Raw genomic sequence first — 27,114 nt, 5'->3', positions numbered from 1 at the left:
TGTGGTCCAATGTCCATTTCTTTTGCTTAAAAGATAAATGGTATGCATCCACATAGAGATTCTTTATGGCAAAGGTTTAGCTTATACAGTTTATATGCAGCATAAAATGCAGATGGCCTGGTAACTGATCACTTGATTTGTTGTGTGATAATGCCCGCATTGAGCTTGGAGCACTGATGCAGGTCTCTTAGTGCCATAATTGGTGCTTGGTTCTAGCCTTTTCCTCCATTCTAATTTACTGAAGATCTTCAAAGGTAGCCCAAAAATGAGACCATTGTGACATTGATTTGGCATAAGTCGTGCATTTACCCTGTTCCAGAAAATGTATTCAGTACGTTTTCAACACCAAAAGTCTTCTTTCTCCTTTTCTCGTATTTACTGCCTGTGTGTGTGTGTGTGTGTGTGTGTGTGTGTGTGTGTGTGGTTCCCACCCTTTGACTCAACACCAGAATTTACTTTTTCATGTGCACAGCAGCATGATGACCTTGAGGGATGTCTAGAGAGTTCGCTTTATAAATACTTGCTTTTAGATCCCAGGAGGCAAAAATGTACTGTGGTATCTTATAATAAAAAAAAAGAAAAGAAAATCCCACCGCCTTCCCTTCTCTGGAAATCAGTCAATAAATCAGTCAGTTAATCGATCTCTTTCTCGCATACACACACACTCCCACACACTCCCAAACATAACAACATGACACTTTGATTTCTTCTAAAATGTCCTACTGTAGCTGTGATTCAGATGGTTATGGTTTGACCATTGGGTGAATGTTGGAAAGAAATTAGAATCATATAACCCTTTTTCAGAAAAAAAAAATGTGCTAAATGATAAAACAAATCTCCGTTTAGTCTGGCCAGGGCTGAGCAGCATGTTCCATGCATTTTGCATGAAGTGTTTTTGGCCCTCTGCCTTCCAGATCTCTTGCTTTCATGAAGCTAAAGGTTTAGAATTACCTTGAAAGCTATGAGTAATCCTCCCAGAAGGAAAGTCTAGGCCTCCCTTACTCTGAATGGAACCATGCATTGCCCTTGGCTAATTAAGCTTTGTAGTCATTGCCCGGATTTAGGCTCCATTCCTGTTTCTTCCCTTTTATTTCTTATTACAAATTCAGCTTAATCTGGGGTGGTGGTAGAGAAGTGTATTGGAGGGACTCAGGAAAAAAAAACCAACTTAATGGTTCAGTTATATGACTGTTTGGTTTTAGGAAAAGCATTGCTTGTTGAGACAATGCACAGATTTCTTTTTTGCCTTTTATGATAGAGAGCTAGGAACATGGAGAGTGTGCCTTCGTGCACGCCTGGGTAACTAATTTGAGTTTCAAGAGTTCAAGAACAGCCAGTTTAAGTTCCAGGTTCCATTATTTTCTATGGAAAACCAGATGTGAAGCCTCACCAGAATGCATTCTGTTTCACTTCTCACTCCACCTTGCCAGGAGCTCTTACATTTCTGTAATAATAGCCAGGGTTTTGCGCTTAGCAGCAGCTGCTGGTAACATCTGCCAGATAATTACCGCGCGGAATCAGAATTCACCTGCCTTAACCCAAAGTGTGGGATGAATTCCTGATCAAGGAATAAAAGATTGATTGCAGTTACATTTTCCCATGCTTGTTAATAATCATTGCTATAGACACCAGTAGAGAGCAGATGCTTTTCTGGGGGAGGTGTAGATGGGGAGGGAGGTGGAAAAGGGAAAATCAACCAGGAGCACCCACTTTTAACTACATATGTATGCATCGCATATTCAGCACAAGACATTGACATTTGTTAACACCATTGTGAAAAGATGCCGCGCACGGCGTATGCCTCACATTCTAGATTTTCTACAGCACCTGCTGACAACTGAGCCCCCCTTTATGTGTGAGTATCGGTGATTCAAAAAGCTCATTATGGCTGTGTGTTACAACTTGTCTGTGAAAACCATTCCATGCTTTTGTACCATCAGATGCAGGGAGAGAGCCAGGCATAGATTCAGGGTATACATTTTGGATTCTTTTTTTTCTTCATTTTACATAAGGACATAAATTACAACAGAGCTGTGGGTTTGTTACAGTTTCACATTGCACTGATGCTTGTGAACCTATTTAAAAATCATATTTTCCAGCTACTAAGATTTTAAGCTCCTTTGTCGGGGGTGATCCTGCTGCATGTTCAGGCACGGGCTCTGGGTGAAGAGCCATATCGCATTTCGGCATCACTAACGTTACTTTTTTTTCTTCCACTCCACGTCTAACCAAAGGTTAGTTTACATGTAAGAATTTTTAACATAGCTCTCAAATCCGTAGTGTCCGTGTTATTTGCACCGTTCCTAATTTAGTTTCGGTGATTTGCTCTGGATGTGCCGTTGCATTATGGGATGCTTGTTCTGGTGGCCGGGCTGTGTATATTGGGCTAAATATTTATGAAAACTGCCTTCTTTAACCTTTATCACTGTTACCTAAAATATGAGAAAAATGTAAAACTCCCTATCCCTCACCCTTTGAAAACCATCTTTGAACAAGTATAGAGGAAAATTCATTTCAATATTGTTTAGTATAGGAATATCTTTTCCTTCGCAAACCAGTTAAAAATTAAATACTTTGCACTGATTATCATTATTTCACCATTGTGTTCTAACTTCCCCCACCCCTCCCCTCTTCCTGGCTGTTTTTCTAAATGTTTTAGTTATATGTGTTTGATTATATTTAATCTTCGGAAATAATACCAGTTTTCTTGAATAGACTTTGCAGGTTTGGGGTTTTATGTGTATCTTTATTTTTTATGTAAAATACAATCAGTCTTCTTTTCCAGTACCAGGAGTTTTGTATTTCTAACTTATTATTTTGAAGGGCTAAATGTGAATTTACTATTGAGTATATTTTAATTCACAGAGAAGGTGTTGTTATAGATTAAGTTGGGTCAGAATTAGAGCACCTCTCTTCCACCCAGGCTAGTCCTAAACCCAGTGACCTGTGCTCTCTGCTTGAGTTTTTAATCCTCCAGGTAAAAGTGTCATGAAGAGATTCCCAAGGGCCCCTGAATTGTGATCAGCCGTGCTGAGGCCCTGTTAGCACCCCGCCTTACGTTCGTGTTATGCCTCTAGTTTACAGGAGCCTCATGAAAAAGGGTGTCCTTTTTGCGATGGAGAATACGGGATTGAGTGGTAGTGATTTACGCCCCCATCACACTCCTGATGAGCAGCAGCGCTGTGTCTCCCGACTCCAGATCTCAGTGACCTCACAGAGTGAGGTCACTCTTTATAGAATAACCACTACGTCTGAAATTACATGCCTTCCTACTCAGTAATTATGACATTGATGTAATTCGTCTTTTATTGTAACATGAAAGACAGTGCTTTCATCCTGCGCTCTGGTGCTGAGATTTTATATGTACTGTCTTTATGGGTGGGTTATGGAGAGCTGGTTTACTCGTCTTTATGATTCTTATATATTCTTTTAGTTGTGCAGACATGCTGAGCTGGCTTCAAATGCAGAATTTCTCTTGCCTTTTCATTAATTTGAGGATCTTGGAACAGCCCACTTAAGGGTATCAACTACAAAGCCTTCTAGGACAGCGGTCAACTTGAATTTTCACACGTCATTTTCTGAACATTATAGTGTGGTCAGCATCTAACTCAGTGCCTTCCACATTATGGGCTTTCACCCAGTACTCGTTGAACTAGGAAGTGATTGTTCAAGTGTATGCACTAGGCTTTCCTCTGAAACCAAAATGAGCTTATGAGGAGTTGCTACAAATTAGTAAGAGTGTCTTTCCATAAAGTTAGTCTTAACTTCAGACTGAGAGAGTTCATAACTTAATATAAGAGCTAACATTTACCTATTGATAATGCTTGTTAATACCCATAATTAATTCTGTACCAGTATTGTGTAAGACTGTAAAGTTATTTACATAAAATAATATAAAAACTCAGTGTTTTAATAGTGTATGCTTAATTTGTTTCTGTTGAGGATACCAAGAATCTTTGGATGAAATCAGTGTTATTACTGACAGTCATTTTCCTAAGAATTTATAGATCTTTCTAATTCCAAAAAGTTGTTTTAGCCTTCTCATTTAGGAATATTAAAAATGTTGTTTTTTTCCTCACCCATATGATTCTTGGAAAGCACCTAGTTTATCAGCAGAATTTGAGATTAAATTTCTGTTATTCTTACCTATAGGATACGTTGTCTTTTTGATCTTTGGATTCTCTGCTGAGTAAGCTGACTAAATGAGTTGTGTGATAAAGCAGGAATAAAGGAGCAGTATTATTTATTTCTATATTTTGGGAGCTTTTCCTAACAGCCAGCCAAAACTTTGCTTCCCTTTGCTTTCATGGGTTATGTTCTGTTGCAGAATTACTTACGTGCCTGCAGAACATTTGGAAGAGTTTAGAAGAAGCTTGGGACAACAATCTGGAGGGATAATGGCACTGGATATTTTTTCTCCATACACTGGCAGGTAAATGAAACAGTAAATCTGCTACAAAGATGAATGATATAGGTGGTTATGGAATTTTGAATCGAGAATCAGGGAGGACTAGCAATGAAAGAGGATTCCTTTCCTTCTTCAACATTAAGAAAATGTTTACCTTTCCCCCCTGTGCTTAAGTAATTATGACATACTGTGGAAAACTAGGAAAATATATGAAAATTCAAATCAAGAAATTAAAATAATCTTTAATTATACCACTTGAATACAGCACTTTTAACATACTGAGTTTAGAGATTTCACCTTAGTTATGAATATTGTTTCATCAATTTCTTGGAAGCTACAATTTGTGTAGTATTTTATCATGCTTTTTCCTATTTTGTATGTATTTTTAAACATCTTCAGAAATTTTATTTATTCCTCTTTTTAACATTCATACAGATTGAGAAACATTTGTAATGGTTAGTTTTTATTCTTGGAGAATGTTAAGCTGAACATCTTGGTATATATGCATGTTAGGAAGCAGAGGGTATGCCTTTTATTTATTTTTTACTCCTCACCAGAGGATATATTTGTATTAATTTTAGAGAGCAAGGAAGGGAAAGGGAGAGAGAAACATTGATGTGAGAAAGAAATATCAGTTTGTTGCCTTCCATATGTACCTGAGCAGGGATTGAACACACAGCCTGGATATGTGCCCTGCCTGGAAATCAAACCCATGACCTAACCGCTAAGCCACACCTGCCAGAGCAAATGTATGCCTTTTCAATGCTCTTGATACATAATGTATTATGAACCTCTAAATAATACAGGAAAATGGTATATTTCCCCCTCGTAGGAAAGGTAGGGACTAGGTTTTGATGCTGCTGCTGAGTTCAGCACAGGGAGAGAAAGAATGTTAATGCTTTTCCAGGAAGAATGTGCCATGTTACACACTCAGCCGCGGGTGGACCGGTTTTTTCAGTTGCATTGGCAGCTAAGTACCAGGTTGCTCTTTAAGCATGCTGCAGGGCAGAAATGGCTTTGTGTGCACACTGAGGTCTTCTCTGAAGAGTTCTATGGCTTCTCTGGGAAGTCAGAACATCCCAGAGCACTTTGGTGTCCAGTGACTCTGCAGGCATCACGATACGACATCATTATTTCCTCTGCAAATTGCGCATGGCCATGGTAATGCAGAAAGTGCTGAAGGGAAGATATGTGTTTAATAAAGGGAAGGAATGCTGTGACCTCGGGAATTTAATGGAAAAAGTGGTATTCACTCCACCCTGTCTGTACAGCGCTCAGCCACACTCCACTCTGGAATGTCCATCTTAGGGTTAACACTATCTTCCTGACGCTTTTTGCCAGAATGCTAAAAGCAGTCACTCCCATGTTCCTCTGAAATATCATTTCAAATGGCTTAATTAAACAATATGCCAAGGTAGCATCATATTCCTTTAAACGCTGAGGCCTTAAATGCACCCGAAATGCGTTAGAGAGCGCCATGTTCAGCACTGTGCTTCCCCCAGTACAGAAAGGAGAGCGGCCTGCCTTGGGCAGCGCTGTCATGGCTGCCTCACTGCAGAGGAAGTGTATTTGCTAATAATATAAAGGTGCTCAAAACAAAGCGACCTGCATTTTACAGAGTAGGAATCAGCACCAGAGGGAGGCGGAGTGACTTGGCCAAGTTTCACAGTTAATACGTGGAAGAGCCAAGATGAGGATGCGAGTAGGTAGGCTCCATGTTTTGAACCATTGGATCCAAAGAAAGAATTGCCCAACCCGAGATAAAACTGTGGGCAGCATAGCATGGAGGTTAGGAGCTCAGGTTTTGTAGTAAAACGGCCTCATTTAAAAGCTTAGTACTGCTACTTTACTGTATGACCTTGTGCCAATTTCTGGCAGCTAAATACACATGTAAAGGGAGTCATAATAGCTGACAGAGATGCCGTTAGTATTCAACACCACTCGGGGCTGAGCGAGTGCTGTAGGAAGAGAATGGGCCCTTCTGCTCTTTGGAACACAGGGCACTAGAGTCCCCTAGACCGCACTCTGGGCCGAGTGAAGAAGAGTCGGCACAGTTACAGGAGCGTGTCTGGGTCAGCGAAAGGATTCAGGACAATAGAATCGCTTGTTTTACTGGGGTTCAGGATGCTAGTCTCCTCATGGCTAAGGAGGCATGAGTATGAGGCATTGTGTCAGAGCGCTTCTGAGTAGCTCCCATAGCCTAGAGTTCAGGGTGAGAAACCTCCCCACCCCCATGGCAGTCACTGAATATTTTAGGGCCTCTTTCTAAATTCTTATTCTTGTCTGTCTTCCACAGCTGCTTTTTCTGTCATATTCTCTCCAGTTATGTTTCTAGAGGGTTAGTCCTAGTTTTCATCTCTCTGCCTTGTTTCTATCTGGATAAAAGCTTCACTCAGACTGTCTCATTGTCAGTGAGCATCTTAGCGTCATTTTACTCCCCCCACCCCACCACCACCACCATTCCTAGAAGTCCTACCCACTGTCAGGCTTAGACTCGCAGAACCCCAGTCTCATGCACAACCTTGTTCCTCAATGTGCACAGGAGGAGAATTCAAACACACAACTAATGGGCAGGGCCTGTGGGCAGGTAGGCTTCCTTTTAACAGTTGAAAACTAAAAACTAACATTCAGGTCAAAGAGAAAAATAAGAACTTTAAGTAAAGCCTGGACATTTACTTGCCAGACATATTATAAAACACATTCAAACACGGAGGTTGGGGGGGGGGGGGGGGGTTGTTGGATTAGTTAACGGGTAGGCAAACTTTTTGACTCGAGGGCCACAATGGGTTCTTAAACTGGACCGGAGGGCCGGAACAAAAGCATGGATGGAGTGTTTGTGTGAACTAATATAAATTCAAAGTAAACATCATTACGTAAAAGGGTACGGTCTTTTTTTTTTTAGTTTTATTCATTTCAAACGGGCCGGATCCGGCCCTCGGGCCGTAGTTTGCCCACGGCTGGATTAGTAACTTCAGCTCTCACTATCTAAAGATTCATCTGACTGAGTTGAGTAATCCTGTCGATGGAGATGGGTAAAATTTGAACGTATACTTTCTTTAGATTTTTCCGTTTCTGTAGAAGTCAATGGAAAATCACTTTTGAATCAGAATGTTATAGCCTCTGCTTTCAAATAAACATGTGAGCATGTTTCTCTAAAAATCCAATTTTTACTAACAGCATAAGACACACCATAAGTGATTTACCCATCCTCTGTTGCTCTTACATGTTGCCTCTCTGGACATATTTTGTTACATGCCTGGCATTTGGCAAAATCTTTACTCCTACAGAACCTGAGAAGTGAAGTATGAAGTGCTCTGGGTCTGGCCCTTCTGATGGGCTGAAGCTGGACCATAAGCACTTCCATCTTTCTTCAGCCATCGAAGGGAAATCAGTCCATTCCTAGGAAGCAGAGACGCTGAACTCCTGCGTGCTCACTGATAAGTTCTTTTAGGGCAGGAGTTGTCAACAAGGGCTGTGCAGTCATAGCCCACACGGAGCTTCAGTCTTCCTGCACATGGTGTGTAGTTAAGAAATACTTGTTGAATAGTTGTTGTGGTTGTTTTTAATTCAGGATTTATCCCCTTCTCATTTTATTCCTTTATTCACCCATGTATCATCAGGAAAGAGACTAGAGAAGACTCTTAGTATTCAGCTGTATCTTCAGATTAACTTATAGATTGATTCTTTTCTTTTTTTTACAAAAGCAATAAAGTTACTTTTTATTGAATTCATGGGGGGATATTGGTTATTAAAATTATACAGGTTCCAGGTATATAATCCTACAGCACATCATTTTTGGATTGTATTGTGTGTTTGCCACCCCAGGGCAAGTCTCCTTCCATCACTATATATAGATAGATTGTAATGTAAAGTGTGTGTTTTTGTTTAATGGGGTTTTATTTTCCCCTTAGTGTAAAATGTTGTATACTTATTGGCCAAGTATGGTGAAAATAGAAAGCAGTTCTGCCTTTTTTAGCCAAGTCAATAAAGAACAGTCTTGCATGGGTTACTAGGATTTTGGGGTACTCACTGTATAATTCTTTAACAGAGACATTCCAGAATTACCAGAGCGAGAAGAAGGAGAGGGAGAAGAAAGTGAACTTCAAAATGCAGCGTACAGCAATTGGAATCAGCCCAGGCGGTAAGGACTGTTTCTGTCTTCAGCCCACTCAGTGTTTAAAAATAGGGAGGTGTGCTTTCAAGTGCTGTATGGTAACTTGATACTGTGATGTTGGGCAAGTTGTTTAATATTCTTATGTATATATACAGTGGAGAAGATAACATGTATCACACAGGGTTATAACTAACGTGTGCAAGCGTTTGGCATGTAATAGGGATTAACTAAAATTAATTAAAGAAAATTATGCATAGGTGGTTAGAATGGGTATTTTCTATAGGGTTTAATCTTAAATATACCATCAAATGTTAATTAAAGTTTATCTAACATTTGTACAAACTATAGATTCAAAACGCGTGTGCATTTATGATGGTGTGTCAGTAAGAACCTTGTTATTCCCAGGCTGCTGTTATTCAATTTCATGTATAATAGAAAAGATGACTTTCCTAAATATGATCAGATATATCACCGTGCATCACTACACCACATTTTTGTGTTCATGCTACATAAATTCAAATTCATTTAATAGAAATTTATTGAGTTCTAATTATAGACTCAGACAAGAAGCACATGATTTTGTGACAACAGGGAAGAATAAGACATAAATCCTGCCTTCATAAAGGCTGTAATTTACTTAGGTAGGCAGCATATAGACACATACAAAGTAATTAAAGAAAAATGTAAGGTATTTTGCATTAAGTGTAAAATATGGGTAATCATTGGACACTCCCTCTAAGCAGATGTAAAGGTGACCATCACATTGTGCCTTTCACTTAGTAAATACTTAATCTGTATTCCACAGTAGTAAATACTTAATATTCTACAATAATAATACTTATTCTACAAGAGAGAATAATTTCTGCTCTTCAGAGATATAGTAGTTTCATCATTTTCTTTACTCACAAATGAATAAAAAGCAGCAGCCATCACATTTAAATATTTTCTAGGTTATCACGCTTGAAGTATAAAAAAAACAGGTTACTTTCACAAAAAACTGCAAGCATTTCCAGCCATTCTAAATGATTTCTTGATCTGAATTCTTGAAAAGCTGTTTAGTCCACTTAGAAAAGTCATAGTCTCTCTTATATTACCCATAGAACAGAATATAAGTGCTAGATCTGTGGCAAGAATATGTATTATAAGATATTAAGTTTCTTATTTGAGGATGGAAGCAAAAGAAAGTAGATGAAATTATTTTGTAGTTGGTGACCATAATGACAAACTTGAATTTGGTTGGAGGACAATAATCACAGGGAAATAAAAAGTTCGGTTGGACAGTTTTAATAAATGTGGGAGGAAACGTAGTTTTTAAAAGGCACTGTGCAAAATGGAGCAATCAGAGCTATATTTGAATTCTAACTTTGTCGCTTTCTAAGACAAGATTCTAAGTCTTCGCCAGGTCTCAGTTACTTCATTTGTAAAATGGGATTAATAATAGAACTTTTTACATTTTGGGGACAATTCAGCGTGATCATTCATTTAAAATTCTTAGTATAGTGCCTGGTACAGAATGAGTCTCAGTGGTTGGCCTTGTCAACAATCACCATCATCATCATCACTGACAACTAAGCAAACAGAAAGTGTTGAACACAGGAATCATTACAAAGTATTCTTATGAGAAAAAATTAATGTAACTTCTGTTCAGCAACGCTTTTCAATTTCTGCCCTAAATTTTTTAACCTTTATGTAAGCCTAAGAGAAGTCTCTAAAAGTGGTAGCTACCTTATAGAGAATGTCTGGAGCTTCCAGATATCTTAAAGAAGATACTCTGCACTCTTCTATATTCTTTACAGAAGCATTAGGTACTTTTGGGGGAAAGTTCATAGAGTATTATGTTCATAGAAACTTACCAAAATAACCAGGACTCTTAATAAATGAGGAGTGAGTGTTATGAATATGTTTTATAACATTGGAAACCTGCTGGGACATTTATTCATGCAGTCAAAAAATTTCCCTTTGTGTGGAAATAGAGAATACTTTTTAGCAAAGTGTAAATTTTAAAATTGCAAATAATCTGTGTTCCTGTTTTATTTTGCATGTGATTGTCATTGTCTGTGTCAATTTCCAGCTTGTCTACTCTTCTCTCTCAATCCAGTGCTTTGGAGATCTATCATGCTGATTCTTGAAGACCTAATTCATTCAGTTTAGTTGTTGCAGTACATTTCAGTATATGACTGTACCACGGTTTATTCCCAGATTGATATTTGAGTAGTTAGTAGTTATTTGCTACTATAATAATTATGTGCATTATATATATATCAATTTCCTTATAGTTATGTATGAGAATTTACCTATGTATATACCCCAAAGTGGAATTGCTGGTTCATAGATTTAAATGTATAATTTACTTTCCTAGAAATTGTCAACTTGTTTTACAAGATGGCTCTATCACATTTTCCTTCGTTTTCCAACTTAAGAGAGTTCCCTTTTCCTCACATCCTTAGTTACTTCTTCTTATGATCATTTAAAAAAAGTTTTTGTCAGTCTGATGGGTAGAAAATGGTGCCTTGTGTTAATAAACACGTAGGTAAAAGAGGATCGAGGTGGTGGAGTTCACATTTACCCATGTATCGTATGGATTGGATTTTATATATTGCTCAATTACATTACATCAGGGATCATAATCATAGTAAGAGAAATAGTAGACTTACTGGTTGTTTCATGTGTGTCAAGCTTCATTTCATACTTTATGTTTTCATCAATTTAGTAATCACAGCAGCAATCTCATGTAGAGCCTCTTCTGGCTCCATTTCACAGATGAGGAAAGCAAGAGAGAGGCTAAGTGGGTTGCAGAGGGCCCACAGTTGTTAGTAGCAAAAAAGCAGGACCTGGACCCAGAGACCCTCTGTTCAGAGCATGGGCAGCCTGGCCTCAGAGCTGTTTTACTTCTGCTTTTCTGAACTTCATTCTATTTAAGTCTCTGTCTTGGTCTAAGAAAGGCTGTCATCTTCCCATAAAACTAACTCCGAATATGTTCTATGAAGTATTTCTTTTGGGGTCTTCTTTTTCTACCCATGGAATGCTTACCCTCTCCATTCGGCGATAAGTCCGTTCCTCAGCACTGTGGTCATGGCGGCAGTCCCTCTCTCCTTATTTTCTCCAGTGCGTTCAGTTGGCACAGCCTTTCTTCCAGGCAGTGGGGTGTTTGAAAACCCTTTGTGCCAAAGCTGCACAAGCTTATGGTACTTTTATCCAAAGGTTGTTTAACCTCTCTGTGCCTCTCCGCCTCTTTGTAAGATGGGGCTAATGAGAGTGTCCACCCCACATGGATGATGTGGGAATTGAATGAAAGTGTATGGAACTCAGATAATAATGCTGAGCACATGGTAAGCCCTCAATAAGTGTTTGCCGTTGCTGTTATTTTTATCATCAGGAAATTATAAAAATCACTTTTTAACTTATACCCACCGTGGAGAACGCTAGGAGATATTTTCTTTCATTCTTCCTTTTCTTTTCTCTGTTTCATTTTTTAAGAGAACAGTTAAGGAGGCCCACACATGTATTCTGGATTCTTAGATATTAAATACAGTGACTAAATTTACTGACTTCCGTACTTTGCCATATTACTTAAGGAACCACTTTAAAGAGACAAGGAAGCGTGTTGGTTTTTGTCTTTCACAGAATTTCTAGACTGAAAGGAAGTGATGAAGAGCATGTTAAATAGTTTAAACTATTCACACAGATTTCATGAGATCAAGGAGCATGGTGAGAGCTTTGAAACTAAACAGGTAGAGTCTCTAGGATTATAGATTTCTAGTAAAGAAAAAAGAAAAATATGGAACAAAGCAGTGTCTCGTCATCTGACTGTCTGGCCAGTAGCCAGTCTCTCACTCCACCTGGGGGCTCTGCTGTTCCCTGCCTTTTTTACTGGGACCTCCCCCACTCACTGGAGTACTGGCTCCAACCTCCTCCCCTCTGGGAGCACCTCAAATGTCAAGGTAGAGAGCACTTTAGGGCCGTGCTTTCTTCTCCTACTTTAATGTCCAGTATTGTCCTCCTTTTGCAAGAGGCCAGCTGCAGTCTGCCTGTCTCAGAGTTCTCTGCCTGGTGACTGTTTCTTTCCACTTCCCTGAGCTGCTCCCTCATCTTGGCCAAACACCTCTCTGCAAATCAGCTTATGCTTATATCCCGACCTTGTCACTAGATGTGTACTTTCAGCTCATTCACAGCTCTTAGAGATATTTGCAATGATTATATATGAGCCATGTGTTTATTATGTGAGTAGATGAAGTGCATTCAAGACAAAAGATGTAGCAAGGGCCAAGGCCCCAGTCAGGAGAGCATGTCTGCTGAACTGAAGGCACTGCAAGATGCTGTGGTTGCTGGAATGGAGAGAGGAAAGGGAGAGTGGCAGTTGTTGTTTTTATGGGAATGGTAGTGGGAACAATCAGATCATGTGGGATCTTGTCCACCACTGTTAGTTATCAGATCTGCCCTGGCAAGAAAGACTTATACATACGTCAGCTTCCAACATAGTGGGTGCAGGAATGTTCTTTCTCTTGATTGCGTGGCTAAGCTTAGAACTGTCTGTTCAGGGGTAGCTGAATTTCTTGATTACTAAATGTCTACAATAATAGACTCCTGAAACATAGTACCTTGGTTTGTGTTCCAGCCTGGACTGTGTACGTTTGATATTTATTTTAAAAAATCATCTTCAGAAATGCATTAGTATTTATCAGATCCCATAAAACACATAATTGAGAAAATATTTAAAACGATCTTGTCTTACCACTGGCAAAACTTTAATAAATTGAGCAAGCAATATTTGCAAACTTAATATATAAAGACATTTTATTCCATTGAATTTAAAAATAGTTATTATTTTTAACCATTTGAATCATTTTTAACTCTGCAGAGTAGTGACATCAAGAATGTTCCTACTAACAGACCCCATAGAAATACAGAGGATTGTTAGAAAATACTATGAACAACTCTACTCCAACACACTAGACAACCTGGAGGAAATGGACATATTCCTAGAAAAATACAACCTTCCAAAACTTAACCAGGAAGAATCTAAAAATCTCAATAGGCCAATAACTATGGAGGAAATCGAAGCAGTAATCAAAAAGCTTCCAGCAAACAAAAGCCCGGGGCCAGATGGCTTCACAGGGGAGTTTTACCAAACATTCAAGGGAGACCTAAAACCTATCCTCCTCAGACTATGTCAAAAGATCCAAGAGGAAGGAACACTTCCCAGCTCATTCTATGAAGCCAACATCACCCTAATCCCAAAACCAGATAAAGACAATACAATGAAAGAGAATTATAGGCCAATATCCCTCATGAACATAGATGCCAAAATCCTCAACAAAATCCTAGCAAATCGGATCCAGCAGTACATCAAAAAGATCATACACCATGACCAAGTAGGATTTATCCCAGGGATGCAAGGATGGTACAATATCTGCAAATCAATAAACGTGATACATCACATAAACAAATTGAGAGAAAAAAACCACATAGTCATATCAATTGATGCGGAAAAAGCATTTGACAAAATCCAACACCCTTTCTTGATAAAAACTCTCAGCAAGATAGGAATTGAGGGATCATACCTCACCATAATAAAAGCCGTATATGACAAACCCACAGCCAACATCATACTCAATGGGCAAAAACTAAAACCATTCCTCCTAAAAACAGGAACAAGACAGGGATGCCCCCTCTCACCACTCCTGTTCAACATAGTACTGGAAGTACTAGCCGTTGCGATCAGACAAGAAGAAGAAATAAAAGGCATCCAGATTGGAAAAGAAGAAGTAAAACTGTCCTTATTTGCAGATGACATGATACTGTACATACAGAACCCTAAAGACTCCATCAAAAAATTATTAGACTTAATAAATGAATTTGGCAATGTAGCAGGATACAAAATTAATGCTAAGAAATCCATGGCATTTCTTTACACCAATAGTGAACTTACAGAAAGTGAAACTACAGAAGCAATCCCATTTACCATTGCACCAAAAAATTAAAATACCTAGGAATAAACTTAACTAAGGAGGTAAAAGATTTATATGCCAAAAACTACAGGACACTGAAAAAAGAGATAAAGGAAGACATAAACAGATGGAAGAATATACCGTGTTCATGGATTGGTAGAATCAACATCATCAAAATGTCCATACTACCCAAAGCAATTTATAGATTCAATGCAATCCCCATTAAATTACCAACGGCATATTTCACAAATCTAGAACAAACGTTCCAAAAATTCATCTGGAATAAAAAAAGACCCCGAATAGCTGCAGCAATCCTGAGAAAGAACAAAGTAGGTGGGATCTCAATACCAGATATCAAACTGTATTACAAAGCCACTGTTCTTAAAACAGCTTGGTACTGGCACAAGAACGGACATATAGATCAATGGAATAGAATAGAGACCCCAGAAATCGACCCAAACCACTATGCCCAATTAATATTCGACAAAGGAGGCAAGAGCATACAATGGAGTCAGGACAGTCTCTTTAATAAATGGTGTTGGGAAAATTGGACAGATACATGCAAAAAGATGAAACTAGACCACCAACTCACACCATACACAAAAATAAACTCAAAATGGATAAAAGACTTAATCATAAGACGGGAAACCATAAAAATACTAGAGGAATCCACAGGCAGCGAAATCGCAAACATATGCCGAAGGAATTTCTTCTCTGATAATGCTCCTAGGGCAATGGGAACTAAAGAGAAAATAAACAAATGGGACTTCATCAAAATAAAAAGCTTTTGCACAGCAAAGGAAACCATCAACAAAACAACAAGAAGACCCACTACATGGGAGAACATATTTGCCAATGATACCACCGATAAGGGTTTAATTTCCAACATTTACAGGGATCTCATGAAACTTAACAAAAGGAAGATAAACAATCCAATAAAAAAATGGGCAATGGACCTAGATAGACACTTTTCGAAAGAGGACATACAGAAGGCCGAAAGACATATGAAAACATGCTCAAAGTCACTAATTATATGAGAGATGCAAATCAAAACGACAATGCGTTATCATCTCACACCTGTCAGAATGGCTATCATCAACAAATCAACAAACAACAAGTGTTGGAGAGGATGTGGAGAAAAAGGAACGCTTCTGCACTGCTGGTGGGAATGCAGACTGGTGCAGCCACCGTGGAGAACAGTATGGAGCTACCTCAAAAAACTAAAAATGGAACTCCCATTTGACCCAGTGATCCCACTACTAGGAATATATCCCAAGAAACCAGAAACGCCAATCAGAAAGGATATATGCACCCCTATGTTCATAGCAGCACAATTCACCATAGCTAAGATTTGGAAACAGCCTAAGTGCCCATCAGCAGATGAATGGATTAGAAAACTGTGGTACATATACACAATGGAATACTATGCTGTGGTAAAAAAAAAGGAACTCTTGCCTTTTGCAACAGCATGGATGGAACTGGAGAGCATTATGCTAAGTGAAATAAGCCAGTCAGAGAAAGATAAATACCACGTGATCTCACTCATTTGTGGATTATAGAGAACAATATAGACTGATGAAAAGGGACAGACCCAAAGACTGAGAAACAGCAATCAGGCTATCAATCCCCAGAAGGAAAGTAGGGGAGGGCGGGGGTGAGGGGAAGAGATCAACCGAAGGACTTGTATACATGTATATAAGCCAAACCAATGGACATGGACAACAGGGGGATGGGAGCATGAGTGTGCAGGGCGGGGGGGAGGAGATTGGGGTTAATGGGGGGGATGAGGACACATTTGTAATACCTTAACTAATAATAATAATAATAATAATAATAAAAAAGAATGTTCCTACTGCTGTGTAACCATTAACACCATCCCTCTATGGAACTATTTTCATCGTAAAATTCAAACTCTGTACTCATTTAGTAATTCCCCACTTCCTCCTCCACCACCTTCTAGCAACCACCCTTCTTAGGTCCATATGGATGTGGCTATACTAGATACATCATATAAGTGAAATCACATAGTACTTGTGCTTTATTGCACTTAGCTGGCTTACTTCACTTAGGATGATATTCTCAAGGTTATTCTATGTTGTAGGATGTGTCAGAATTTCCTTCCTTTTAAAGACTGAATTATTTACCGTTATTTGTATATACCATTTTTCTTATCTATTCATCTGTACATGGACACTTGGGTTGCTTCTACCTTTTCATTATTGTGAATAATATTCCCATGAAAGTGCTTGTAGAAATATTTCTTTAAGACCATGCTTGGAATTAATTTGGGTATATACCCAGAAATGGAATTGCTGCATTATATGGTAACTTTATTTTTAATTTTTTGAGGAATGTCCATACCTTTTTCCTAGTGGCTATAAGCTTTTTTACATTGCTGCCAACAGTACACAAGGGTACAAATTGCTTCAGTTTCTCTAAATTTTCCTTGCCAGCACAAATTTTCTTTGTTTTTCTTTAAAGTAGCCATACTAATGGGTGTGAGATGGCATCTCAATGTAGTTTTGATTTGCATCTTCCTAATGATTAGTGGTGTTAAGCATCTTTCCGTGTACTTATGGGCCATTTGTATACCTTCTTTAGAGAACGTCTATTCAAGTCCTTTGCCCATTTTTTAATCAGGTTATTTTTGTTCTTGAGTTTTCGGGTTTCTCTATATATTCTGGGTATTAATCCCTTATCACATATGAAATTTGCAAATATTTTCTCCTGTTCTGTGGGTTGCCATTTTACTCTAAGTATCATTAGATAAACAAAAGTTCTTAATTTTGTGGAAGTCCAGTTTGCCTATTCTTTTTATTATTGTCTTTGCTTTTGGTGTCATTTCTAAAAATTTAAAAAAAATTGCCTAATCCAGTGTTATGAACTTGCCCCCTCTGTTTTCTTATTTTTATTTCATTTATTTTTTATGTATTAACATTTTGTTTATTTTTTACAGGGTTGAACTTTGGAGAGAACCGAGCAAGTCCTTGGGCATCAGCATTGTTGGTGGACGAGGGATGGGGAGTCGACTAAGCAACGGTGAAGTGATGAGGGGCATTTTCATCAAACATGTTCTTGAAGATAGTCCAGCTGGCAAAAATGGAACCTTGAAACCTGGAGATAGAATAGTCGAGGTACCTTCCACTGAGCTTTCTGAGCTAAAATCGTCGCCTTCTTCCATGCTCTCTACCAAGGGAATCATCACCATTACACCATTACTTGACCAAACATTAGAGAAAAATGTGCCCGCAGTTAAAGCATTTCTTATTTGTTTCTTTCCACCCATAATTGCTCTCTTCAAAATATAGTGACAGATTATATATCTTGATGTATAGACTGATGTCTGAAGGTACAACCAACCAGTTTTAAAACATTGGCTCTGAGATAAAATAAGTAAGTTCTGGTTAAAAGAGCAAAGCAAATTTCCTGGGGAAATAATTCTTTAATAGTATATATATATACACACACACACAAAAAAAAATATGTTCATCATAATTAAGTTTCCAATGAGATTTTATTTCTAAAACCACTTTATAGTTACTTCATTATAAACTTTATTGGATGAAAATTTTTTTCCAAGTGAGTCTTTTTTTTTTTTGCTAAGACCCTGATTACCTTGCATATAAATGCCCCCATCCTCATCTAAGCACAGGTTTTTCTCCTCCTCAGTGCTTTCCATTCATCACTCAGGGCTGTGTGCACGCCCACGCATGTGTGTACACATATAAGTGTATTTTGTTATATATGAGAGAGAAGCATTTGGTCAAATTGTACCTAATACTTTAATTCAAATCAAAGTTTAATATTTTAAATAGACTCTTCCCTCAGGAGTCACTCACTCATTTGCTTAACAAATATTTCTGGAACAGCTGTTGCATTCCAGGTGCTGTCGCAGGCTCTGGGCATCCCACAGTACACAGGGCACTGTGCCTGCCAGGTGGGACAGGCCTGACAATTAAGTCACTGCAGAGCAGTGTGATACATTTTTTGATCAGGAGAGCATGGTTTAAGTAAAGAGGACAGAGGAGAGATACCTGCCCCAGATTTGCTGAGTTGTTAGGATTTACAGAGTAAACTAAAAGAGACAATTTCCAAATGGAAACCGATTGCTTCACTATTATAATGACAATTATATTTACTTTATGCAAATGATTGACCCTCATTTTCTAAGTCCATATAGCTTACACATTAAAATGCCTTAATTGTTTAGAAGAAGGTTACACATTAACTATTATTTTAAAATTAGCATTTGGGGGACTTCTTTGTTTATTCCTTGATTGATTTATTATTACTGGGAAAAAGCAAGGGCTATGTATATTTCTTCCTCCTCTGACCACTTACAAGGAAGAATGGTGGGTTTTCTCTCTCTTCCTGTATACTTACCTCTCATTAGATGATTAGATGGCCTTCTTCTAAAGAGCTCTTTTTTAGTTGGAGTACTACCTAAAATTTCCATTTTTAGATTATCACAAGGCAGTTTATATTATGAATACTTCATTATTAAATATCTTTCACCTAAGTAAAAAAAGTAAGAAATATTTATAATTATTTCTGGAAAGGATTGATCATAGTTTGCACCAAAATATCTTTTAAATGTATTAAGAATGTTAAAGTATCACTTTAGAATGGAAAAGAATTTTTGTGTGAGTGGTAAAATACTGAATGTTGTTCAGCAGTGGTTTGTTGAGGGCTGTTATGTTTTGGGGCTTTTCTCATAAATAAGATAGCCTTAGGCTTCTGAAATTCTAGGGATTCTGTAACATGTTTCTGCTAAGAGTTTCTGAAAATATATGTAGATTAGATGAGTAGAGACCTGCAAATGATTTCTAAGTAGAGTTCTTTGAACATGAGCAAAGATATTAAATGTCCTGTTAAACTTTCCCACTAATGGGATGTATAGTACTCACTAATATAACTTTTATTCTATAAAACATTAGAACTCATTTTCAAGACCCACTGAAAGAGATGTTAAGTATCACCTAAGTATCAATCTGAGGGAGGTTTTCAATTAAATATGTGTGTTTTTTAAATATGGTAATGCAGAGAAATAATAATTTTCTTTTCCAGAAGTGTGTCCACTCTGATTTTGCTATTTTGTTGTACATACCATATTGTGGTAATTGGAAGTGATAAAACTATATAGTATCCTATAGTTTTCTAACAGGATTAGCATTTGGCCTTTCAAACTCTTTTCCTCCCTCACAAACCATGGTCAATAAAAGCTTACAAATAACTTTCATTTCCAACCTATTTGTATAAGAATTACTAACAAGTAAGCACAATTTCTTGGCTTCTAGCTCCTGTCATGTCTACTGCACAGATTCCTTTGCAAAACTAACCTCACCATAACCTGTAACTTCTGAACGCCAGCATTTTGTTTTTAACTTCAAGCATCCCTGTACAGAGAAAAATACACGATGTATCAGCCACCACTTCCCAAACCACTCTAATGAATTTGTAAAATATTTGTACAGTGACTTTCATGATGATGTTAGTGCTACTAAGCAGTTAGTTCCCTTATATTATTTCTTTAATTATGCTGATTTATTAAAGGAGCAGCCAAGCAGTGTAAGGAAAGCAGAAGCAGAGCCTTGATTCTAATTGATGACTATTTCAGTTGATTATTGAAGACAGAAATCTGTGTCCAAAACAAGGGCCCGCAAGTTTGCTGAACAGATGAAAAGTTTGGAAGCCTCACAGACAGCCGTAGTTATTTTTTGTTCTGACACTGATTTTCCAGGAGCCTCCCCCTGGATCCTCAGAACTCCAGACCACAAATTGTTCTATTGTTCTCTAGCTTCTTGAAATGTTAAGCTGAGGCCTTCCATTGCAGGTGGATGGGCTGGACCTCAGAGATGCAAGCCATGAGCAAGCTGTGGAAGCCATTCGGAAAGCAGGCAACCCTGTAGTCTTTATGGTACAGAGCATTATAAACAGACCAAGGGTAAGCAAACGCAGAGGGCAAGGGAGGCATATCCACGCAGTGTTCAACTCGGAATCTAATGTCTCAAGGGCCAAGTTGTCTCCGGAAGCAAAGATACCGAGTCTTGAAATCTCAGGAAACTTGTGAAAGATTGTTTTGCTTGTCTTTTTCATTGAGTTGTTGTGGAAACCCCTCCTATCTTGTTTACTAAGCACTTGAAGTCTGTTTTCAACACACAGGAGGTAGGATTCATCGGTGGCCAATGATATCTAGGTGGACAATTGTTAATGTCATTATAGTCACAGAGTACTTACAAGAGGAATGTGGTGTAGTCTTTTTCAGGTTAATAGTCCAGGACCTCTCGTGAAGTCCCTTAGAAGCCAGCGAGATTACATTTTCTTTATAAATTTATTTCCTTAGACAGAATTTCTAGTTTATGCAATCCCATGATCACCTGTGAATGATCTTGACTGCATTTGTCTATCCCACTGAACATTAAATTTCCACATGGTGGATTTTGTTCCAACTGTATGTGTCTATACCAGTGACTTCATGACTACTACCTCCCAGCCCCAATCACTGTATAGCCCTTCATCACTGTATGGTGGACAGAAACCTCCTAACTCATTTTACCATCAGTCATCACAGGTAAAATGGCTTCAAAAATATATTTTAAAAGTATAAGTGCGTTCAGTGAAAGTTGTTGATGGAGACGATACTACGTGAGGCTTTGTGTATTTGATACGCCCTAATGTTGCTGAAGAGGAAGATCATGCCAAGCGTTTAAAATTATTTTTCGATGCCTTCTCTATGCCTCAGTAAAAAGAAAGCTATTTTAACGTGCAGCAGTTCTTAAATATATTTGGACCGCAAACCCCTTAGAAAGTTCTTCAGAAACATACATGTTCACTGAAGGGCTTGCACACCAAAGACAGGAGTTGCCTAGATGTAAGTAAGAATCCCTGACAGGCTGGTTCTCAAAGAGAACTTTTATTAGCCTCTGGGGTTGGCTGTCTTTAAAAGGAAAATGTCAATATGTGTGAGGGTAGGTAAAAGAATGATCTAAAACTTAAAATGTGGAATTTTTATAGAAAATACATTGAACTTTTAAAATTAAGGATTTAAGATATCAATGCCCAAATGATGGAAGAGACGTAGCACACAGCTCTGTGGATGAGATCTGTCAGTCTTCTGAGCCGTGGAATAAAAGTGACAAGATCTGTCCCACTGGTCCTTCCCTTTGTTGTCGGGACAGGTGTAGCGCTGCTCTGAGTGTACAGTAAGGAGTGAATTTAGTAGTTCTCAGTGTAAGCCTTTATCTTCACATCTGCAGTTTGTAATCACTCAGTTGTTTATTGTTAGGTAATAATTATTCATTCAGATAAGAAAATCTGCCAAATGGAGGGCTGCATCACACCGCATTCTTTTCATATGCTATTCAGTTTGTTTAAATAACTATAAATCTTTCTACGTTTGTTTCCATTTGTGGTGTTAAACACAGACACAGCATGGTAATGTTGGTAAATGGCTGTTTAAGTTAAAGCTATTTTTTGTGTGGGTGGGTTTTATTCCTTTCTTTTTTTGTTTCACTTTTAATTTCAAACTTTTCTATCATTTAGGACAATACTATAAAGTGCCGAATAGGATTCTCCATATTACTTTTTTAAAACTTAAACTATAAACATTTCTTTCAATGCCAGTCACATTTGCTAATGAGCTGGGAAGTGGGTTTTTTTGTTTATTTGTTTTTTCTCTTTCATGCACCTGGAAAATAGTCCTGTTTCATTATATGTGGTATAATGATGCCTGATTTTATAGCAATTATTCCAGAATAAATCTTGCGTAGAATGACATATTTACTCAAAAAGGGTTCGGGACATGCTACCCCAAAATACGGCATGTTGGCTGTTGAATATTTTAAGCTAAAGGAATTTGAGAAAAGGCGGTTACAGGAATGACTGATTTCCCTTCTCCCCCTGAAGCAGCTTGTAAGACTCTCAGTGGGAGGTGCCCTTCCTGCCTGGAGAGAGGAGCATCCTTGTCTCCAAGGTGGAGGGATGCTGAGAGGAACCTGAATGGACAGATGTTGCTGACCTCCCCGCTCCCCTGGTTCACCCCACTTAACTCATATTCTCTTGTCCAATGACACTTTCCCTGACCACCCACTCTTCATCCATCCTAGTAGAAGAACACGCAGGTTTAACCCTTTCTTCGGGTCTTTATTTCCTCCTGAAGGGTCGGTGTCACTTAAAACTTATAATAAATCAATATGTATATAATTTTTTCTTGTGAATCTGTTTCTTATTACAGAGATCCAGCTGGGATCCTGAGCAGGGTACAGGCATTTTTTTTCCCCCTTCTCTGCATATGCATTTTGCTTTGGGAAATTAGAGTTAACTTTGCATTTGAAATGAGAGATACTTTGTATTCAGTAATTTACTTCCCTATGGAAAGAAATCGAGTTTCCCATAATCTAAAGGAAAAAAATCACAAATACCTAAGAGTCTCTTCATGATAAATGTTGTATTTGTGGATGGAATGGAGCTTAAAGGAAATCTTACCCAGAGGCTGAAAAGCCAGTCTGTGGCTCTCAGACTGTTCAAGAACAAGCCTTCCCGGCCCCAGCCCCAGCCCCAGGCCCAGCCCTGTTCATTTTTCCAGCGGGTACTTCACAGAATTCCGCCTGGCTGCACCATCACAGGCAAGCGTGAGCCCGTGAACATGGGCCAGAGAATGGTTCTGTCTTCCCCATGCCGCTTCTTAATTAATAACATTTCTATTTTTATCAGCCCTTGGAGCTATAAATAGAAGTTTCATCATCAATTTATTAATAAAAATATAGTCTTTTTCTATCAATCTTTCCTTAATAGCAGACTGATCCACCACTTCCCTTGCTGTGCTCATTCTGTACTTTTATATTCTAATCTTGGGCCAAATTCTAATCCTATAAGAGCTACATATGAAAAAAAAAAGAAGAAAGAACCCAAAACAACACAAAAAACTAGAACTCTCTTTACATATTGTATTTCTTGCCACTATGGTTTTATTTTATGTGATTCTGCAGAATTGTAAAGGAAATATACAACCAAATAATTCCGTGTGTGCAGACTGGAAATAAGCTCGATCTTCCGCAGCATTGGGTTTTCTGCCTAGGAAGCGTTTCTGATCTCTGCCTCGTCATTTCTTCCCCCGTAATATGCGGTCCCGTTCCTAGGCATTTGTGATCTTCTCTTTTGTAAAGCAGGAGTTGGCATTTTCAGCTGAAAAGCAGAGCGCAAGTCGAGATGAGCAGAAATGTCATGGTGCCCGTTTCCTTTTCCCGTCTCCTCTGTGTAGGAGAAACATTGCTGGAGAGCAGATTGAAGGGTGAGGTGGCACCAGCATTAGCATGGGCGAAGGCAGTCTCCCCAGAGAGTGCTCCCAGGCAGGGGGTGTCACGTGACGGCCTCTCCCACTCTCCATGCTTGCCAGGAGAGCTTTTTTTTATAGAGAGAAGCAACACAAACATTTCACTGGAGCCAGAATGAATTTTAAATGTCTGCAGTTTCTCCTGAAAGATGTAGTCAATAAAAGAAAAAGATAGTGGGTATGAAGAGGAGAATTTATTGTGCTAAGGAAATTACTTTTTTTTTTTAACTATGAAAATGCTAAATTCTGTCTGGCAGTCATCCTGCCTTTAATGTGCATATTCAAAGGCACTAGTCCTAGCTTGGTATATCGCAGGCAAGCCACAAAACCTAGGAGAAGCACTCTAAGGCCGCATTTCCAATGTTACTAAGAGCCTCATAAATGCCCCAGTAATGTGGGAACTTTTATAGGGAATTTTAAAAATATATATCAATATTTCTACCTTCACAAAAAAGTAGGCAGAAATAGAAAACATACCATATGGTGGTTCATTTAAAAAAAATTGTTGATTTCTGTTTTTAACTAAAAAATACTATTGATCTTAAGCAAAGTTAGCATCTAGTCAAAATATGATAATTTTCTTTGTTGGGAAATGAGATGAAAAGACTAATGAAGTTTACCCCTGAACTAGCAGACAAATATTTAATTTGCATTCTGGAAAAAAGATAAACTATTTGTTTTACCAAAAAAGCATAATTTGCTTTTAAATATAAAGTTAGAAAACTGATATGATTTCAATTTTGAAAGATAGTTACTGATACACATAGGACATATATTACTATATAAAGTGGGCAAATATATGTGTATCTGTCAGAGAGTGAAGTCATTCAGTGAAAACAAAAGAAATTTGGGATCCATTGGACAGACTCATTTCCCACATAGTTTTGTGGCCAGATTGAGATCAAAGTGTAGATTCCGGTCACTAAAGATAAACCTTTCGTTCCAGACTGTTTCATAAGATGTTATTATTAATACTAGATCTGACAGGATCTAGTTTTACACAGTTATTTAAACCAGTAAGTACTTTGTTCTTAAAACTGAGTTGTTTGGGATCCATTTCTTTGGGCTCAGTGCCTCTTATGTTTCCTTTTAGAAATCCCCCTTGCCTTCCTTGACGCACAGCCTTTACCCTCAGTACAACTTCAGCAGCACTAACCCATTTGCTGATTCTCTGCAGTTCATCGCTGACAAGGTTGGAGAATGCCCATTGTCTTGCCCTTGCCTTTTGCACATGTTTTGTTCTGTGTTACTGCCGTGCCTTTGTCCCAGTTCACTGTTTACTAGATTTGGGCAGGGGAGAAAAACAAAACACGACAACTGTGTGCTTGGAGTGGGCATGTACCGTAAATCCTTTCTTAAGCACATTTTCTTGCCAGAACATCTTTATAGCTGAATTAGATGGTCCTTCTGAAGAGGAAGGGATAATTGTGAGTTCAGTGCCTTTTCTGTATTTTGCTGTGCGTTAAATTTTCTGATACTTACTATGAAGTCTTTGTTAAATATATGTATCACTGTCACATAATTTCTTTAAAACTGTGTATTGGTTTAAATGTTTAATAAACCAAAATAAGGTGGTCCTAAAAGCTCTCCTAGGAGTTAACCACTCCACGGAAAATTGTGTACGTGTAGGAGTCTGTGGAATATTCATACAGTGCATCCATGTAAATGCCTGACTCAGGAAATGTGTAGCTGTTTCAGTGCCTGTAAATCTGTACTTGGGATATTCTCGTAACTGATGGAATTATAAATCCAAAACTGGAAAAAAATTGCAAGGATAAAGATACTATAATGCGATTGTGAAAAGGAAGAAAGCTGTGAACAATTTCTCTCAGGAAGCATTTTATGAATATTCATTGGCATTTCATGGTATTGTAACGAGTAAAACCAAAGACTATCTCTGAAGGAATATGTTTTCTGTTACTGTAGGAATTGCAGAATTCAAGTAGAGTTGTCTTCCATTGTTCCCCAACTAACCCTTTTGCTCCCACACCATTTAAGGTTTGTCCTGGTGTGAAGTTTTCATGAGTATGTGGTGTGCTGTCGTGTGCTGTGTGTGTACATTACACTGTGTGCGTACATTGCATGGAGTGATTTCAAGTGCAGTTGCATGTTTACCAATGAAAACTAAGCCATCTTTGTTAAACAGCTACATTTTTATTAACAGATTTTTAAGAAGTGTCAGTGACAATCTACTATACTATCTCAGTGAGAATCAATGTTTTAGGGGCAGTAAAATAGAACACCTGGTTGCCGTTGGTAAACACAGGCGTGGATTCTTTTTATGATTCCTCAGTTATGGTAGGGCACCGTTTCAATTTATACTCACAGCATAGAAACATGCCTAAGATCCTGAACAGTTTGTAGGCAAGCAGACTTTGTTTGTTTGTTTTAAGGAAAATAACAACTCAGAACAATTATGCAGTAAGTAATATCTATAAAATGTGTACCCATCAATTTATTAAAATATGGGAAAGTTTAATTTTATTCTATTTTTAAAAGTTAAATGAGCTTAATTCATGTTTGCTAACATTTCCTATTTTTACAGAGAAGTAATTTTTTTTATATTAATTAGAAAAATTTTAAATTACATATTCCCCACCAACTTAGTATGTTTAATGAACCTTTATTGGGTCGCATTAGGTTTTTTGTTTGTTCACTTTTTATTTGTACATTGTTAATGTGAGAGTTTTGTGGCCCAGCATTTGGGGAGGTAACAAGGATGTTGTTTGCACTAATGATTCTTGTCTGTTTGGGCAATTGTGTGTAAACTGAATATTTTAAGACAGCACATTCTGTAATTTGAAAAATCAATTGCCCTGTAAGTCTCTATCAATAAGTTTTGCCAGAAAAGCAGTAGTAATTTGTGTTTATTATGATCATTGTGTCGTAGCTTAGAATCCTGAAGGGCTTTCTGAATCATTAAAGAAATATTACATTCAGTGCCATGTAATTTTAGTATTAGGTGTATGTTCTGGTATTCTGAATCTTGACACCAATTAATAATCCCTAATTATTTGTGCCTGTCATTCTGTGTGTTCTGTAAGAAGTTTTTTTTTCTTTTTAAATCACAGCCCTTTTTCCAAATATACACATATAAAATAAAATAAGGCATATTAGAGGGATTTTTGTGTAGAATGAAAGGTAAAATAAGGAAAGATAGTATAATAGAGATTCAAGGCATCAGGGATAGTGTCATGCCAGGATTAGAACTTCAGCCAGGTATCTCTGAGCTTTGAATTAGGTACTCACTATCTTACGGTGGAAATTGGACGAGACAGCCTGCATGATGGAAAGTGCATTGGGTTGGGTTAAG

At 38.0% G+C, this 27,114-nt stretch overlaps 1 protein-coding gene across 2 annotated transcripts in view; it reads left to right on the top strand.

The window, feature by feature from the left end:
• Nucleotides 1-27,114, top strand: part of MPDZ (multiple PDZ domain crumbs cell polarity complex component) — a 175,935-nt gene that overhangs the window by 114,041 nt on the left and 34,780 nt on the right. For both annotated transcript variants that reach the window (XM_036331164.1, XM_036331163.1), the window contains 6 exons: nucleotides 4,328-4,432; nucleotides 8,457-8,549; nucleotides 17,427-17,604; nucleotides 20,304-20,414; nucleotides 24,895-24,993; nucleotides 25,728-25,799. In XM_036331164.1, coding sequence (XP_036187057.1) covers nucleotides 4,328-4,432; nucleotides 8,457-8,549; nucleotides 17,427-17,604; nucleotides 20,304-20,414; nucleotides 24,895-24,993; nucleotides 25,728-25,799 — 658 coding nt within the window. The remainder of the gene's footprint in view (nucleotides 1-4,327; nucleotides 4,433-8,456; nucleotides 8,550-17,426; nucleotides 17,605-20,303; nucleotides 20,415-24,894; nucleotides 24,994-25,727; nucleotides 25,800-27,114) is intronic.

The sequence above is a fragment of the Myotis myotis genome, unplaced genomic scaffold (genome assembly GCF_014108235.1).
Source record: "Myotis myotis isolate mMyoMyo1 unplaced genomic scaffold, mMyoMyo1.p scaffold_m19_p_12, whole genome shotgun sequence".
Taxonomy (NCBI): Eukaryota; Metazoa; Chordata; class Mammalia; order Chiroptera; family Vespertilionidae; genus Myotis; species Myotis myotis.
The sequence above is the reverse complement of the archived record's forward strand: the minus strand, read 5'-3'. Positions and strand labels throughout refer to the sequence as shown.